General features: G+C 39.7%; 2 protein-coding genes across 2 annotated transcripts; one reads left to right on the top strand and one right to left on the bottom strand.

The window, feature by feature from the left end:
- Positions 1 to 260: 260 nt before the first annotated feature.
- Positions 261 to 4,945, bottom strand: cimip2b (ciliary microtubule inner protein 2B). The gene is made up of 6 exons (XM_055208830.2): positions 4,664 to 4,945; positions 3,970 to 4,190; positions 3,375 to 3,529; positions 897 to 1,029; positions 547 to 759; positions 261 to 426 (listed from the first exon to the last, which is right to left on the bottom strand). Exons 1-6 carry the CDS (start codon positions 4,726 to 4,728, stop codon positions 323 to 325), a joined length of 891 nt encoding a protein of 296 aa, XP_055064805.1. The 5' UTR covers positions 4,729 to 4,945; the 3' UTR covers positions 261 to 322.
- Positions 4,946 to 7,400: 2,455 nt separating this feature from the next.
- Positions 7,401 to 13,924, top strand: LOC129447426 (uncharacterized). The gene is made up of 6 exons (XM_055209158.2): positions 7,401 to 8,281; positions 11,242 to 11,403; positions 11,564 to 11,711; positions 12,954 to 13,024; positions 13,139 to 13,239; positions 13,329 to 13,924. The coding sequence occupies exons 1-6, from the start codon at positions 7,676 to 7,678 to the stop codon at positions 13,393 to 13,395; spliced, it is 1,155 nt and encodes a 384-aa protein (XP_055065133.1). The 5' UTR covers positions 7,401 to 7,675; the 3' UTR covers positions 13,396 to 13,924.
- The last annotated feature ends 4,019 nt before the right edge of the window (positions 13,925 to 17,943 follow it).

The raw sequence follows: 17,943 nt of genomic DNA on the forward strand, positions 1-17,943 counted from the left end.
TTGAAATAAAGATATTTTTGTGTGCTTTGGTGTACTGTATGTGTGTATTAGTATAACAAAGTTCTTTTAAAGCTTTAACTCTTAATTTATTTTTACCCTAAATAAAGTTATTTGATGTCACAGATTACATGTACATGCATTACTTAGCATACTAGTAATGCATACATTAGCAAAATACTTTTTTTCATAATATATACTGTATTGTATACTGCAACAGACGGCAAGCTGCTATTGTGAATTTCATTAGACTTGATAACAAGTTAATTGCACAAAATTTCTTTAATTGTCCTCTGATGTGATGTGTGAAATGTGTGCTGGTTCTTCAGCTCAGTCTGTTTTCCCCATTTTTCATCCTCTGTGTATCAACAAGGCCCAGAGCATTATGGGTAAGCTGCCCAAATGTTTGGCCATATTTATATCTGTATCCTGTTAACATAAAATTACAAAGGCACGTTTACATTTCCCAAAATTACATTTGCTATCGACAGCGTCTTTTCTGGAATGTAACCAACTAGCATCTTAATTAAAGGCTTTATTTCCACATACCTGGAATGTGCCCTGTGTAGGAAGGTATAAGACCTTTTTTGGAGGGGTATATTGTGGATATCAAAGGCAAGTCAGTAGTCTCCTCCTCTCGCAGTCTGAGAGGCTTTTGATCCGCCTTTGTTTCTTTGCCAAACTGGATCAATGCCCTGTTAGTGATGATGGGATATCCAGTACCAAAAAGAAATCGAGCTTGGGGAACATAACCAGTAAAACCTGTAAACACATAAACCAAAATGTGACAAACTATCTCAAAATTATAAACAAGCTCTAATTGTCTCTGTTGGTACTGTAGGTAAGCCTTAAAAATACTGTCATTTGCATTATGCTTAATCTCAACTCCTGAAGCTAACCTGAGATAAAATACTTCTGTGGGCTGCTATCCTCCATTTGGTACGGAGACCCTTGTGGCTTCCAGGGGTTTGGGGACTTGTAGGGGGCAGCTTCTGTAGATATGGCTGTCAGAGGAGTGTTCAATCTTCTAGGCTACAACAAACAATAACTTAATACGCTTAAGGTCTTTTTCGACAGTAAATGGCTGTTCACACTGCAATGATTACCATAGCGTTAACTATAACTATAGCCTATTAGTGTCTACACCACCAGACGATACCGTTAATTATAGGTAAAAGGGACACTCCACTTTTTTTGAAAATTCAATCCATTCAGCCGATCTCCGAGTCTGGCGCTACCACTTTTGGCATAGCTTAGCATAATCCATTGAATCCAATTAGACCATTAGCATCACACTTAAAAATAACTAAAGAGTTTTGATATTTTTCCCATTTAAAACTTGACTCTTCTGTAGTTACATTGTGTACTAAGGCCGACAGAAAATTAAAAGTTGCAATTTTCTAGGCCGATATGGCTAGGAACTATACTCTGTTTCTGGCGTAATAATCATGGACTTTGTTGCTGTAACATGGCTGTAGGTGGGCAATGATATTACGCAGCAGCCCTAAATAGTCCCCTTGGAAACTTTCAATAGCAGGGGACTATTTTAATATCATTGCACCTCCGCAGCAATGTAATGGCAGCAATGTTCTTGATAAATGGTCTAATCAGATTTAATGGATTGTGCTAAGCTATGCTAAAAGTGGTAGCACCAGACCCAAAGATCACCTGAATGGATTCCAAAACGGTAAAAATCAAATGTTTAACTCTACGGGAGCTGGAAAATTAGTATATTTTCAAAAAAGTGGAGTGTCCCTTGAATTATAAAATACAGTGAAGACATGTTCCAAAACGATTTACATTTGGTAACTGATGACAAATGCAATTGGTCAACATATCAAGTGATTGATCAGAAAGCAGCAATAATGATTTTACATGATCCCAATTTGAGAGCCCCATCAGGGGGAACACCACCCAGATAGCATTCAACCATTGAAATAATGTTAAAAATCGTTGATTTGTCAATGTTAATACCATTGAATCAATATCAGGTTTGCACCCTCCATTAATATTGAAAAACTATTACAATTTCAACAAATCACCATTATCGTGATCATTGTTTGCTTTAGTTGGGACCTTGACTCTTGTGTTTTAATGGTAAGTTTTTTTTGGCTGTTGAAGCAATGTTTTAAAATACATCTGCTATTGCAAAAAAAAAAAAGATCTAATTTTATCTAGTAGTTTAATTCTTGTAGATATACCTAAATAATATTCAAGAAATACTGTTAAAGATGTATAAGAAATGGATATTACATTACTAGTTGGAAACAGTGTCAGGTCTGTTATTTTGAGGATTATAAAAACACTTAAAGAGTTAAACTATTGAATCTATCTCTGACATCATGAATCGATCTATGCATCTCATCAATGGTGACGATCAACAAAAGAAAGTGTCATGCTGCAATGCATGCTGGGTATCATCGTAGTACTAAACTAATTTATAACTCCCAGCATGCTTTGCAGTTGATCGTTTTATATGAATTTGTTTGATGATTGTCACCATTGTTGAGATTTGTAGGATGAGTAATGATGTCTGATTGTGTCAGCATTTTTCCTGCTTATCACAGTGGATTTATAAACCAGAACAATTATAATGGTCAAATATGGATCAACATCATCACATAAAGCAGCTTAATTTTATATCATCTTGACATCTTCATAAAAAGAAATATTTTTCAACGTAACTTTGAAACACATTTTTCTTTTCCAATGTACATGCGTTTGTACATAAACACATACAAACACAAAAAAATAAAGATTTAAGAATGCCAAGAGTCAAGGACCCAACTAAAGCAAACACTGATCACGATAATGGTGATTTGTTGAAATCTCTATATTGTTTCAATATTAATGGAGGACCTGCAAACCTGATAGTGATTCAATGCAATTAACATTGACAAATCAACTGTTTTTAACATTGTTTCAATGGTTGCATACTATCTGGGCATCCATGAATAATAACTTATTTTTTATCTGTTCCTTACACAAAGCTACCAAGTGGCTTTAGAAATATGTAAATAGGAAGTCATATTGACTACTTTTGGGTGCATTTTTTAATCTTGGCCATATAAATCCCAATCCACTTATGTTGTCACATATATGGAATGTGGTTAAACGCCCATGTGCTGAACAGCACCTTCTTGTGGACTTGAATCAGTAGACTTTCACAGCTTGTCAAAACACAATAGGACGATAATTGGCCGAAATCATTTGTTGTCCTGATTGGAAAGCCTGTTTAGTAACAACACTTCTTTTCATTTACAGGGCGTGTGACACTCGACCTGCTTTGATACCAGATATTACGCATGTATAATTAAACGGGGTGACCCAACGCAAGGGAGCTGTCAAAGAGAAGTAAAACGAGTGTGACACCTTACTTTGAAGCCTGGGACACTGTTGTTGAGAGAAAATAACAGGTCAGCGGAGGCTGCACGAAGGCTTCTCTCTTGTTCCTGGTTGAATTGTGACAGAGCCTCTCGACAGGTTTCTGCGTATGTTTTGGAGAAGTAGTTTTGACGCATTGGTACAAAACCTTGGAACACAACCAAAAGATATCGTGCATGTTAATAGTTTTGCAAACCAGACACCAAGTTAGTTGATTGGAAACATTTATTATTCATTGATTTTTTACAACTTTATATGGGATAATGTAAAGTCAGTTTTTATAGTAAATCATAACACGTGAACTGATTCTGACTGTAATTCCTTTTGAAGTGACATTATAGAGAAGCCATTATTTTATTTCTTATATGGGCATGCATTATAAGTAAAAAAAAATTTAATTCAGGAGAAAAATTAGACAGCTATATAAGTAATATGACAGATATAAAACTAGCACAGTTATGGGTCAACCTTAGCCATCATTATACAAAATATCTGACTGGAGAATTCGTCAGATTCTGATACATTCCCATACAAATATTTCATTCACCATTCTGATACATTTTTAGGTATTACTTTAAACCACATAACCTGTGTATCCCGGTATCATTTTCTCCAGGTTCCTGCCACCACGCCGGCCCCTCCAGATCTCATCACGGGGTCCTGTGTCATTTTCTGTAGATGGGAAGCGTCCCGTTTGGAGCACAAGCCTCTGTGAGTGAGACACCTCGGGAGAGGACAGGAGCTTTGCTGTTAACTGACCGTACGACTGACCCACATGATACTTCAGCTGCGGACAATAACCTGCATACCTACATAACCACAGATAACACACAATAATGATTGCTATGGACATATAGTCTGGTGATTGGTCAAATTTGGCGACTAATTTTAACTGATGATTTTATTAAATGGCTCTTTAGAATAAGTATGATTCAATTTTAGTTATATGTTACCAGATACTTTAGTATAATGACATATTTAGTATAAATATAACGACATATTTGACATATTGGTCCCTCACACCAATAACATACACTATGATAGTTTCATGTCATAGTGTCTTCTTATACAATTACGACTTAAATTGATATTTTAATATTGTATATGTTGTTTATTGTGCTTCTTTATTAGTTAAGGAGTAATACAACTGAATTTGACCTTTTAATAAAAGAGCCAAAATAAATATTTTCGATGTTATAAACACACACGCTATATCCAATGTTGTCAAGCCACGACAATAACGTTATATTTCAAAAAAGTCAGTTATAACTGGCACACTTACCCTGGAATGTACTGCGGGTCAGGTGTCACCAAAACCGTACTAAATTTGGGCGGATACGGCTCCATTTGTGCCGTCGGGATGTTTGTAAAAATGTTTTGCTCGCAGTAAAGTGTTGTGTAAACCGTTGCTAGAGAGAGGGAGTCAAGGTGAGGCGAGGATGCAGAGGAGTGGCCGCGTGCCCAGGGCGCGCGCAAATATGTGACCTGTGGTGTCCCCGAAAACAAAAAACTTTTGAAAGTGTGTAGATAGCTACCTGAATCATTATGTAAACGATGTTGTTGAATGCAGTAAGACTGGTTGAGAAAGTACTTGTTAGCGCTGTGTTTAGCTTAAATGTTTACCTGTTGAATAAAACATTACACGAGGCGGCCTCTTGTGGATAGCAGCAGAAATGCACACAGAGATAGATAGATAGATAGACAGACAGACAGACAGACAGACAGACAGACAGACAGATAGATAGACAGACAGACAGACAGACAGACAGATAGAAAGAAATAGAGACAGACAGATAGATGGATGATGGATGGACGGACAGACATATATAGATAGACAGATATATATATAGATGGATGGATGGATGGAAATAAATACACAGACAAACAGGCAGGCAGATAGACAGATAGACAGATAGATAGATAGATAGATAGATAGATAGATAGATAGATAGATAGATAGATAGATAGATAGATAGATAGATAGATAGATAGATAGATAGATAGATAGATAGATAGATAGATAGATAGATAGAAATAGAGACAGACAGACGTATGGATGGATGGATAGATATATAGATGGATCTATGGACGGACATAGATCGACAGAGAGACAGACAGATAGATAGACAGACAGACATACAGACAGACAGACAGACAGATAAAAGGACGGACGGACATACAGACAGACAGACAGACAGACAGACAGACAGACAGACAGACAGAAAGAAATAGAGACAGACAGATAGATGGATGATCGATGGACGGACAGACATATATAGATAGACAGATATATATATAGATGGATGGATGGATGGAAATAAATACACAGACAAACAGGCAGGCAGATAGATAGATAGATAGATAGATAGATAGATAGATAGATAGATAGATAGATAGATAGATAGATAGATAGATAGATAGATAGATAGATAGATAGATAGATAGATAGATAGATAGAAATAGAGACAGACAGACGTATGGATGGATGGATAGATATATGGATGGATCTATGGATGGACATAGATAGACAGAGAGACAGACAGACAGACAGACAGACAGATAGATAGATAGATAGATAGATAGATAGACAGACAGACAGACAGACAGACAGACAGATAGATAAAAGGACGGACGGACATACAGACAGACATAGATAGATAGACAGATAGATATTTAGATGGAAAGATGGGCGGGTGGATGGATGGATGGACGGATAGATAGATATATAGATAGATGGATGGATGGATGGGCGGACATAGACAGACATACAGACAGACCGTCAGACAGATAGATAGATAGATAGATAGATAGATAGATAGATAGATAGATAGATAGATAGATAGATAGATAGATAGATAGATAGATAGATAGATAGATAGATAGATAGATAGATAGATAGATAGATAGACAGATAGATAGATAGATAGATAGATAGATAGATAGATAGATAGATAGATAGATAGATAGATAGATAGATAGATAGATAGAAATAGAGACAGACAGACAGACAGACAGACAGACAGACAGACAGACAGACAGACAGACAGACAGACAGATAGATAGATAGATAGATAGATAGATAGATAGATAGATAGATAGATAGATAGATAGATAGATAGATAGATAGATCGATAGATCGATAGATAGATAGATAGATAGATAGATAGATAGATACGTAGGTAGATAGATAGACAGACAGACAGACAAACAGATAGATAAACGGACGGACATACAGACAGACATAGATAGATAGACAGATAGATATATAGATTGATAGATGGGTGGATGGATGGACGGACGGACGGATAGATAGAAAGATAGATAGATAGATAGATAGATAGATATATAGATAGATAGATGGATGGATGGATGGATGGATGGATGGATGGATGGATGGATGGACGGACATAGATAGACAGACAGACAAGTAAAAAAAACAAATTTATTGCATATATTCACAGAAATGTGCCTTTTGGTTCTCAGATTAAATTTTCATTTTTCCTGCTGATGTTATCAATAGACAGGAATGTATTACTGCATGGCTCATACCAGCAGATTTTGCATTGCTGTGCGAGGAATGCAATGATAATTGTTCTAGTTTGTATGTGCTCACTTTTATAGAGTATGTGTATGAAAAGTTACTATGCACTGTTCAAAAAGTTCATACCTCAAACATACATATTGCTACTAGTACATAACTGTACCAAAATGGTAATTATCAGGATCTTTTTTAAAAGATTATGCCTCAGTGACAGCCTGGGACAATTTTATGACAAAATTTTTCTGACAATGTGCATTAAATTTCCTTAAGTGAAGGGTTTGAAGGTGGTTATGTGAAAGTCGCAGTGACTAACAGTTTGGTTGTTGCCATTATTTCATATTGATTTCTCTGTAAAGTTGTACATTATGATATGGCTAAAACTAGATATTTACAATGCACTTATAGAATCATGTTCACTTTATTTTGTCAGAATACTGTACTGACAGTTTCAGTGTAACTGTATCAAAAACATGATTAAAGTTTCATCAGTCTCGTGACATGTCTTGACAGATCAAAATGCCAAAAACATGAGCTCAGGATTTTGGGAACGGCAACGGAAGTTTAGCACTTGTCAGAAGGTAAAACGCATTGAAGTCGGAATGTGGGCGGCTCTTGAAGGGTGTTTTAGTTAAATGTGACAAACTGACTTCCTAGTCAGTTATGAAATCAAGGTGTTGTTGGAAGACACACATGTCAAGACTAGAGCAGTCTAAGGAGTGAAACAGTATACCGGGAAAAAACAACTTAAAATCAATGAACCTCTATAGGAGTTTTGGGAATCTCTTTGAGAACTGGGTGACAGAAGGCAGCCTGGATTTACACTCTGGTGTGGATGGATACGACTTAACTGGAAGTAATTCTGTATCAAGGAATTTAGTATCACTTTCAAGTGTAAAATCCGTATCGGAGGACTCTGGATTTGAAACGGTCAGTACGACAAGTCCCTGCCATTCTCATCAAGAATCTCTCCTCGCAAATTCAGGGATTGTCTCTCTGGAAGATGATGTTCAACCAGCTCCTTCTGTTTGCTCCTCTTCATCCTCATCTGTCTCCCTTGGCTCTGTGGCTCCAAGAAACACATCTCTGTATGTAGAAGAAGCTTTGAGACGGTCAGAACAAACCTCACAATATTTCACAAGCAAAGGACCCCTGCACCAGATAGATAACTGTCTCCCTAGTCTACTGTACCGTTGTCACACTGTCCCTCACCCTAGCGGTCACACAACCAACTCCAGAGAACATCATGGGTTCAGTCGTCCGAGGAGAACTAATTCAGAACGTCCAGATCACAAGAAAGCAGAGCTGTACAGAAGACGTATATCAAACCAGTATGGCCAACCAGTAGTGAGCCAGGTGGAGGTGAGCATCTCACAGCTTCTTTAAAAATATGTGACCCTGTCTATGAAATCCAGGCTCAACACTTGAGATCAAAATTTGATTTAACCATTCATTTTACTATGATTTCCATCTTTAACATGGCCTCACTCAGTTTTAAACATATAAAGGTTATATTTGAACAGAATGTGTTTTTTTACATTATGTAGGATGATTTTATGTAGAAAACAGTATAAAAGTCATTTTTTTTGTGATTTACTGTTTTCTACATACACTTCTTTTTTTCAGCTTTTGATCATTATTCGATTCAGCATTAGATTCTTCATTTTCAAAGTGGCGTGTCACATTTGTTGACACATGCAAGAACTAATGCCGCCTGGCGCCAGTGACATCAAACTTATATACTGTGTTATGTCCTCATTTAAATCTGAATGCATACATCAATAAGATTTTAAATCAGCTAAATAAATACTATTACTACATTATTCACATAAAGGTATTAAATGTCTTCAAACTTCTAAAAATTAATATTACCATTATTTGTTCCCCATGAACCTTTTGGGCAAATGTTCTTAACAGAACCACTTTTTATTATCTTTTATACCACGGGTCTGTTGAATCCTGTATTCTGATTGGTTGAGAAATGTTCTACGGGTAGGCCTATGCATTATTTTTCGATAACCGCTCACCTAACTTGTCAAATGTCTTAAAAATAGGCACCAGAGCAATGTTTGTAGTAACCGTGGTATAAGCGGAATAATTGACCCGCATTACCACTTTGGGTGTGCATTATTTTCCTATAATTCAATGGCCCATCGTCAATTATTCCTTGCGTAATAAAGTGCAAAACCTACAAAAAAACATTTGTGCAACAGAAAGCTTCTGTAAATGTTAAAGGTTTTTTATAGAACCATACAAAGAACATTTAAGGAACCTATAGTGCAGAATATTTTTTTTAGCTTTACGTATGTGTACAGTGCATACAGTGTATAAGTTAAAGGTTGACATTTTTTAACAGCTTGTCTACAAATCCGAAATCAGGTGCAAGGTAACAACAGGTGGAGTGTAAAGGTCAAGGTCAAGCAAATAACAATCAGTCCTCATGTGTCATATATATGCTTTTATGACTTGCTCAAGTTTACATATTTACTCAAACCAATACAGGTGTTAAGATGCATAACATACACAAACAACAAAGACTCAAACACATGCAAGGTCTAGACATCTTTTCACCACAATCTTTGTGTTACTGTGGATCTCTTAGCAGGAGACATTGAACTCGTGTTTATGAACCGGTTGGTTCAGGTGAGGGAGGAATGATTGGAATTGTGCCAGTGTAATGCAGATCAAATGGAATGTGTGGGTGTCGGGAATGCTGATGATGATGGATATCTGTGCCGAACATGTTCGAACATTATCACTTTAACTGTGGTGGAAACAACACTTTATTATTTCATTTCAATAAGGAAATATTGTAATGAAGATCATCCCATTTTTAAAAAAAAGTAATTTTGGAATTAGCATCATGCTTATTATTTAAGCTGAGGTACAGGTGAAACAATGTTATGGTCCAACGATCCAATGATCCAAACTTTTTGGCGTGCCTCCCCCTCTCAGTACATTCCTCTGTTCCACCCCCCCAAAGAACATTCATGACATAAAACAATCCCAAACTTAAAATTTGAATTAAAAAAATTGAATTATTGTATTTAAAAAAATGTCATAAAACTGGGGCCCCCCGGCACCATATCCCACTGAAGAAAAGAAAAAAAAGGCGAAACTGAAAAATTATTAAATACAGTATATGTGACCGTGGACCACAAAACCAGTTATAATGGGTATGGTCCAAGGTCACATATAGTACAGATGCTGGTCATATAATTAGAATATCAAAAAGTTGATTTATTTCACTAATTCCATTCAAAAATATAACTGACAACTAAGGAAAATCCCAAATTCAGTATCTCAGAAAATTAGAATATTACTTCAGACCAATACAAAGAAAGAATTTTTAGAAATCTTGGCCAACTGAAAAGTATGAACTTGAAAAGTATGAGCATGTATAGCACTCAATACTTAGCACTGACTCCAGCTGAAGTCCACTCTTTGTGAATCTCCCCCACATTTTTGAATGGGTTTTGTTGTTTCGCAATCCTCTCCAGGGTGCGATTAACCCTATTGCTTGTAGACTTTTTCTACCACATCTTTTCCTTCCCTTCGCCTCTCTATTAATGTGCTTGGACACAGAGCTCTGTGAACAGCCAGCCTCTTTTGCAATGACCTTTTGTGTCTTTCCCTCCTTGTGCAAGGTGTCAATGGTCATCTTTTGGACAAATGTCAAGTCAGCAGTCTTCTCTCCTTGATTGTGTAGCCTACAGAACTAGACTGAGAGACTGTTTAAACTAAAGGCCTTTGCAGGTGTTTTGAGTTAAGTAGCTGAGTAGAGTGTGGTCCGTGTCTTCAATATAAAACTTTTTCACAATATTCTAATTTTCTGAGATACTGATTTTGGGATTTTCCTTAGTTGTCAGTTATAATCATCAAATTAAAAGATATAAACATTTTGAATATATCAGTCTGTGTGTAATGAATGAAATGAATTTCTGAAATAAATAAACTTTTTGATGATATTCTAATTATATGACCAGCACCTGTATATAATAAAATCTATAGTATTAATGCAAATTTCATTGTCGTTAAAAATAGATTACTATAATCCTATTAAAAGACGTAGCCTACAGTGTATACTTTTTTATTGACTATCAAACATTTATTCCTCTTTAAGGAATAGCCCAGCCTTGATTGTATTAAGCACTAAGATGAAAAAAATCTATATCAAGTATTGTATTTCATGAGCAAGAGTAATGTACTTAAATTAGCTTTGGCCTTTTATTTCCTACCAAATTAGATTACATTAGATATGCCGATACCACCAACACTGGGATTCATAATGAATATAGCTCATGATCTCTCTGTCTCAACAGTTTGAGGAGGGAGAGCAAAGGAGATCAGACAAGCTTTCTCCAGGGCTACTTTACCTGGAGCAGGTCTGCAGGATGCTGGAAAACATTGCAACACTACAGCAGCAAAACCACAGCCTACAAAAGGAACTGGAGATCCTTAAGAGTCAACATGTTGAAACAGATGTAAGTGACACTGATATATCATCCAACTGCTTTTTTAGTTTCGGCAGACAAGATCACGTCTGCTTGCCAAATATTGTGTCATGTGTTAAAACGGCCTTTTATTGTTTCCTGTAAACTGAAACTACATATGTGCCGTATCTCTAACTAAATGTTTTGGCAGTCTGCATGCTCGAAGGAGAGTAAAATGAGACAAAGATTAGAGATTCTGGCTCATGAAGATTCAAGCAGCCTATCGACTCTCTCAGAGGAACCTGTGGCATTTCGTTACAGATCTGCGTCTGATACTCGGGCATCTATAGGGCGTAACAGTAAGTTTAAATTCCTTACAATATTAAGTTACACTGTAAAAAAATGCACTTATAATTTTGAGTATAGTCAACTTGGTTTTGCAAGTCATTTCAACTTAGATTTTTTATTTTAACTAGTGATGAGTTGCTGTAACTAAATAAATAAAGTTAAAATAACAAGCTTATTCAACTTTATTTTATAAGTTACAGCAACTACTCAAGATGAAGAGTCTAAGTTGAAATGACTTGTAGATCCAAGTTGATTGTACTCAAAAATATAAGTGCAACTTTTTTACAGTGTACAAAATCAAACAATAAAAATAATTTTAAAAGTGATGTCATGAGGCTAGTATGGAGCCCCTAAGGGGACATGGAGCAAAAATGTAAAAAAGTTTAGTTTCGCATGCGCACGTGAAACTGTTGCGTGCACACATGAAACTATCGAGTTTAGTTTCGCATTCACACACGAAACTATCACGTGCTCACGTGAAAGCGAAACTTTCATGTGCGCACGCGAAAGCAAAACTTTCATGTGCGCACGCAAAAGTTTCACGTGAGCACGCTATAGTTTCACATGTGCGTGCGAAAGTTATATGTGCGCGCGCAATAGTTTTACGTGCGCGCGATAGTTTCATGTGCGCACGCGAAAGTTTCACATGAGCAGAAAGTTTCACGTGAGCACATGAAACTAACCTTAGGGGCTCGGTAGGCCATAATCCCCTTTTAAACTGCAAAAAATGCCTTTCTTACTTAGTATTTGTGTGTTGTTTTCAGTAAAAATATTTAAAAAAAGTTTCACGTGAGCCCGGGATAGTTTCACGTGCGCACGCAAAACTAAACTCGATAGTTTCATGTGCGCACGCGAAAGTTTCACGTGAGCAGAAAGTTTCTTCAATTCTAAATTCTTAAATAAAGATCTAAGAAAATAAGTCTAGTTTTTAGACCAAAAATATAAAATCGAATTTGCCAATGGAGTAAGAAAAATTTTCTTGAATTAAGTGTTTAACAAAAAAGTAAACTTATTTTAAGATATGTTTTCTTACCCCATTGGCAGAACTAGATTTATTTTCCTAGGTATTTTTGCTCATCAAAAACTACATCTTAATTTAAGAATTTTTTGGTATTTTTACTAAAAACAAGACAAAAATACAAAGTAAGAAAGTCATTTTTTGCATTGTAAAGCCCTTAAAGTTTGTTAGTTTAAGCTATTGCTTTGGTGGGGGATTATATCGTGATTCATTGCTTGTACTGATTCTCCCACAGGGAGGGCAAGGTTTGCTCAAGATGAATCTTTTGCAGGTGTTGTATTCGAGGAACCTGACAGTAACATTTCTGTAAGTAAACTAGTAGTGAGTGGACAAAAATATCAATATTAATACTAGCATAAATCTGTGGATGTTAAAAGAAATCATAAGATCACTATTAAGCTCATCTGTTTGTTAAAACAGTCACCAGGACATGATACTAAAAAGCCAAGTAAGATCCAGAAGCTAAAATTTACTTCATTTAGAAAACAAGAAACACAAAAGCCTCACCTCGAAAGCAACAGGTAGGAATCTATATCAAATTAATTCATATTCACAATTTAAGTTGTATGTTACATGATGTTATCATTGTTCCTGTACTTGTTTCTTAAAGCGATCAGCATAAGAAGAAAACAAAACTGCCGAGCATTTTCAATAGAAGGAGGACAACACGGTTATGACATTCATGTTATATTGTAGCCCTCTAAAGCGCTTTAACATTGAGATGCACACCTTTCAAAATTCAATTGTACAGTAATTCAGATTGTGTTGGGTAGTTACAGCCCACCGGTTTTATCACAGTTTACTGTAATTATGTTACTGTGTGTGTTTACTACATGTATGTACTGATGTAAGTGTAATTGTAACCCTGCCTGTGAAAACCCAGCTAAAGTCAAGTTTTTGTGATTTACTATATGTTCTCGATAAAATCATCCTACATAATATATGAAAAAATAACTTTGATGTCATTATTATTATTATGAGTAAGGTCATGTCCAAGATTGAAATCAATGTACAGTAAAATCAATGACTGAAATTAAACTTTGATGCTCTTATAATTTAGCCTGGATTTCACAGAAAAATTCCCTGGAGCTGCTTGTAAATATACTAAGGGGTTTATTTTATCAAAATGACTGTCTGACTGTACATTAACCCACTTCCTATTCAACTATATGGCAAATATGTAAATAAATGGATGTGAAATACTGACCTGTGTTGCAGTTATTTTATTATGTAAGATAAAGAGGCCATAGAATGATATGAGATATGGAGGACCACAAGAGTCTTGCAAAATGTAATAAAGAACTTCAATATTTAATAACTACCTGGACAATAAAAATAGCAATTAATAGATTTGTTGAAAAATTCATTAATTAATCTATAAATAAATATACAAAGTTACAAAAAAAATCATTGTGTAACATTTTATTAGGCAATGAGCTGGTCTGAGGTCCTGAGGCTTTGCGTGCGGTCCACGTAGAATCGCAGTGCGCGTACGGGGCACAACAAAGCCATGGTTGGGTCTGCGTCCTCCAAGGGCAGCGCTTGCAAGCTCACTACCTGATCTCTGAAGGGAGTGGTGGGAACTTTGGGCACGTAGCCTGGTCTGGGTCTCAATGTCACGCTCGAGACAGCAGGACCAAACTGAAGGCACGAATCGTCAACAGAGAATGCATGTAAATCCCCTACTCTTTTCACTGAGGCCAATGCTAGCTGGGTCAGAGCTTTCATTGATAAAAGCTTCAGACTCGCAGACTGCAAAGGCTCGAATAGCGGTCCTTGGAGTGCTTTCAGCACCATGGACAAGTCCCAGGGAGGAATAGAAGGAGGGCGCGAGGGGTTTAGCCTACGAGCGCCTCTCAGGAATCTAATAACCAAATCATGCTGGCCAACTGATCTGCCGTTAATAAGTGAGTGATGAGCAGATATAGCGGCGATATCAACTTTAATAGTGGAGGGTGACAGCCTACCGTCTAACCTATGTTGAAGATATAAAAGCACGATGTTAATAGGGCATTCTCTGGGGTCTTCGCGTTGCGAAGAGCACCAAGTGACGAAAAGGTTCCAATTAAACGCGTAAGCCCGTCTCGTAGACGGAGCTCGTGCCGCGTCGATTGTGTTAGATACCGCCTGGGGTAAATCACTTAAACCTTGTGCGCGCTCAACAACCAAACGTGAAGATTCCACAGGTCGGGGCGCGGGTGCCATAATGTGCCCCCTCCTTGAGAAAGAAGGTCCATCCTCAGAGGAATCCGCCAGGGAGGGGCTGTCGCGAGGAGCATTAGTTCCGGAAACCAATTCCTGGTCGTCCAATATGGGGCGATCATCAAAAGGCTCTCCTCGTCCTGCCGGACTTTGCACAGGGTCTGTGCTATTAGGCTCACTGGGGAGAACGCGTCTTTGCGCATGCCCCGCGGCCAGCTGTGTGCCAACGCATCCACGCCGAGGCTGCCCTCGGTTAGTGAATAAAATAGGCGACAGTGGGTATCATCCGGCGACGCAAATAGGTCTATCTGCGCACAACCGAACTTCTTCCAAATCAGCTGGACCGTCTGGGGGTGGAGTCGCCATTCGCCGGGGCGCGCAGCTCGGGTCTGCCGCTGTATTGAGCGAGCCCGGGATGTACATGGCACGAAGGGACCTCAGATGCTTCTGACTCCAAAGGAGGAGATGACAAGCGAGATGCGACAGGTGACGGGAGCGCAAACCGCATTGACGGTTGATATACGCTACAGTCGCAGTGTTGTCTGAGCGAATTAGTACATCCTTCCCTCGCAGCTCCGTAGCGAAGCGTACGAGTCCCAGATATACTGCCCATAACTCGCGGCAATTGATATGCCAATGCAACTGGGGTGCTGTCCACACCCCCGAAGCCGTGAGCTCGTCGTACGTGGCTCCCCAGCCCGTGTCGGAGGCATCTGTATGGACAACAGCATGCCGGGAGACCTGTCTCATGGACACGCCGGTCCTGAGAAATGCGGGGTCTGACCACGGGGGGAATGTTAGGCGACACGCAGGTGTAATGGTTACACGATGGATGCCAGCGCGCCACGGCCGCTGCTGCCGCCATACGCCCCAGGAGTTTCTGAAATTGTTTCAGCGGGACGGCATTCTTCCCTCGGAATGAACCGAGGCAAGTCAGAATTGACTGGACGCGCTCTTCTGTCAAACGCGCCGCTAAATCGATCGAGTCCAGTTTCATACCGAGAAAAGAGATCCTCTGCGTCGGGCAGAGTTTGCTCTTTTCCCAGTTGACCCAAAGACCCAAACGGGCGAGATGCCGAAGCGTTAGATCTCTGTGCTCGCACAGCGTCTGCCGAGAATGCGCTACTATAAGCCAATCGTCGAGGTAAGCCAATATGCGAACACCGCTCTCTCTGAGGGGCTTTAACGCCGCCTCCACTACTTTTGTGAACACACAGGGAGAGACAGCCCGAACGATAAAACTTTGTACTGATATGCCCGGCCCTCGAACGCAAACCGGAGAAACGGTCTGTGACGAGGGAGAATGGACACATGAAAGTACGCGTCTTTCAGGTCTATTGCTGCAAACCAATCTTGGGGGCGTATTGAACTGAATATTTGCTTCGGTGTAATCATCCTGAAAGACCTCTTCTGAAGAGATTTGTTCAGGATGCGCAAATCCAAAATTGGTCGTAACCCGCCGCTTTTCTTGGGTACTATGAAATACGGGCTGTAAAAACCCGATCTCATCTCGGTAAGAGGGACCGGCTCGATCGCGTCCTTCGCCAATAGGACTTCGACCTCTGCACGCAGTACATGTGCATCGGACGCTTTCACCGTGGTGAAACGTACGCCCGAGAATTTGGGTGTGTGCCGGTTGAATTGAATTTCGTAACCGAGGCGGATTGTGCGCAAAACCCAACGAGACGGGCTGGGAAGCTGAAGCCAAGCCCCCAGAGACCGTACGAGAGGAATTAACGGCACTACCGGTGTACCCGCGGTGGGGCAGCGAAGCGAGACAGGTGGGACTGCCGGTGCGTCTGCTGTGACAGCATAAGCATCTACAGTATGTGTGTGTGTGACACTGACCTGAGCCCGCTGAGGGAGACGGTCGTCTGGTCTCCTCAGCGGAGGACGCAGACTCCGAAGGGGTTGCTGGTGGTCCGGTCTCCGTAGTGGAGAGCTCGAACTCCTCAGAATACCCGCTGGCGATAGAGGAGAGGGAGGAAGAGCATCTGACTGCCCGCTCACATCTCTCTCGATCCTCTGGACACCTGGAGAAGGAATAGGAATACACTCTTCTTGTGGTTTTGTGGGTGCCGGCTGAGAAGCCGGCGGAACAGAAACAAAACGAAACCAAAGATTTTCCACCCGGCCCTCTACCGGTGGAAGGAGCGGTGCCATCACCGTCTCCCGCTGAGTGATCCCATCCAAATCCAGGTCACCCGTCTCAGGGCCGCTTCGATTTCCGTTTGCCACGGGAAGCGGGTGGGGCGGGCGGGGCGGGCTGCCGACCGCTGTTCCCCCTCTGTGGCCTGGAAGATGTTCTAGCGGGGGGGCGGAGGCAGCCGCCGGAGGGCGCCCTCGGCGAGGAGCAGACGGGGCAGCTGGCGCTGGAGGGCATGATCTGAGCGATCGCCTCCGTCTGCTTCTGGGCGGCGGAGAACTGCTGGGCGAAAGACTCCACCGACTCACCGAAGAGACCAGCCTTGGACACGGGAGCGTCTAAGAACTTGTTCTTCTCCGCATCCGACATGTCCGCCAGACATAGCTACGAAGCGTCCGCTGTGGTACTGCTAGTCCAACCAACTTCAGCAATCGATCCCAAAAGAGTAAAGTAGCTTCTCAGTAGCAGATACTGCCGGCTTTCGAAGCGATAAAAAGCTGATTTCCCTATTTGCACGTGCTCCTTATATACGCACCTGGCGGGGCGGCGCCAGCATTATGCAAATATCTCAATGCCAAGTTCATTGGCGTTTTAGTAGTATTCGAAGCAGATTGGTCTCTCTAAGCGAGTTCCCAATTCGTCTGTCACGATGTGACGTCGTAGTGACCGACTGAAAGGGAACATGATGATGCCCAACAAATGGAGAAGAGACAGATCTTTCAAGAACAAATGATATTTATTTTATTTTAATTTTTGTGTTTGCATGTACTGTATGAAAAAGATACAACGTTATGGAAGTGAGAATCTGAAAGCTGCACTTCCTCATTTGAGTATATTATATCATGGTTAAACAGTTTTGGTAAAAACTTTTTTTTAT

This window comes from Misgurnus anguillicaudatus, chromosome 12, assembly GCF_027580225.2.
Source record: "Misgurnus anguillicaudatus chromosome 12, ASM2758022v2, whole genome shotgun sequence".
Classification (NCBI taxonomy): domain Eukaryota; kingdom Metazoa; phylum Chordata; class Actinopteri; order Cypriniformes; family Cobitidae; genus Misgurnus; species Misgurnus anguillicaudatus.

What these genes read in the sequence shown, in the direction of transcription:
- LOC129447426 (XM_055209158.2), top strand. Translation starts at nt 7,676, where the DNA reads ATGAACCTCTATAGGAGTTTTGGGAATCTCTTTGAGAACTGGGTGACA. An exon ending in GTCAACATGTTGAAACAGAT is followed by an intron (nt 11,404 to 11,563) that starts GTAAGTGACACT and finishes ATGTTTTGGCAG; the next exon opens with TCTGCATGCTCGAAGGAGAG. An exon ending in GGCATCTATAGGGCGTAACA is followed by an intron (nt 11,712 to 12,953) that starts GTAAGTTTAAAT and finishes ATTCTCCCACAG; the next exon opens with GGAGGGCAAGGTTTGCTCAA.
- cimip2b (XM_055208830.2), bottom strand. Translation starts at nt 4,728, where the DNA reads ATGGAGCCGTATCCGCCCAAATTTAGTACGGTTTTGGTGACACCTGAC. An exon ending in ACAGTGTCCCAGGCTTCAAA is followed by an intron (nt 1,030 to 3,374) that starts GTAAGGTGTCAC and finishes TGTTTGTTGTAG; the next exon opens with CCTAGAAGATTGAACACTCC. An exon ending in CTACACAGGGCACATTCCAG is followed by an intron (nt 427 to 546) that starts GTATGTGGAAAT and finishes TTATGTTAACAG; the next exon opens with GATACAGATATAAATATGGC.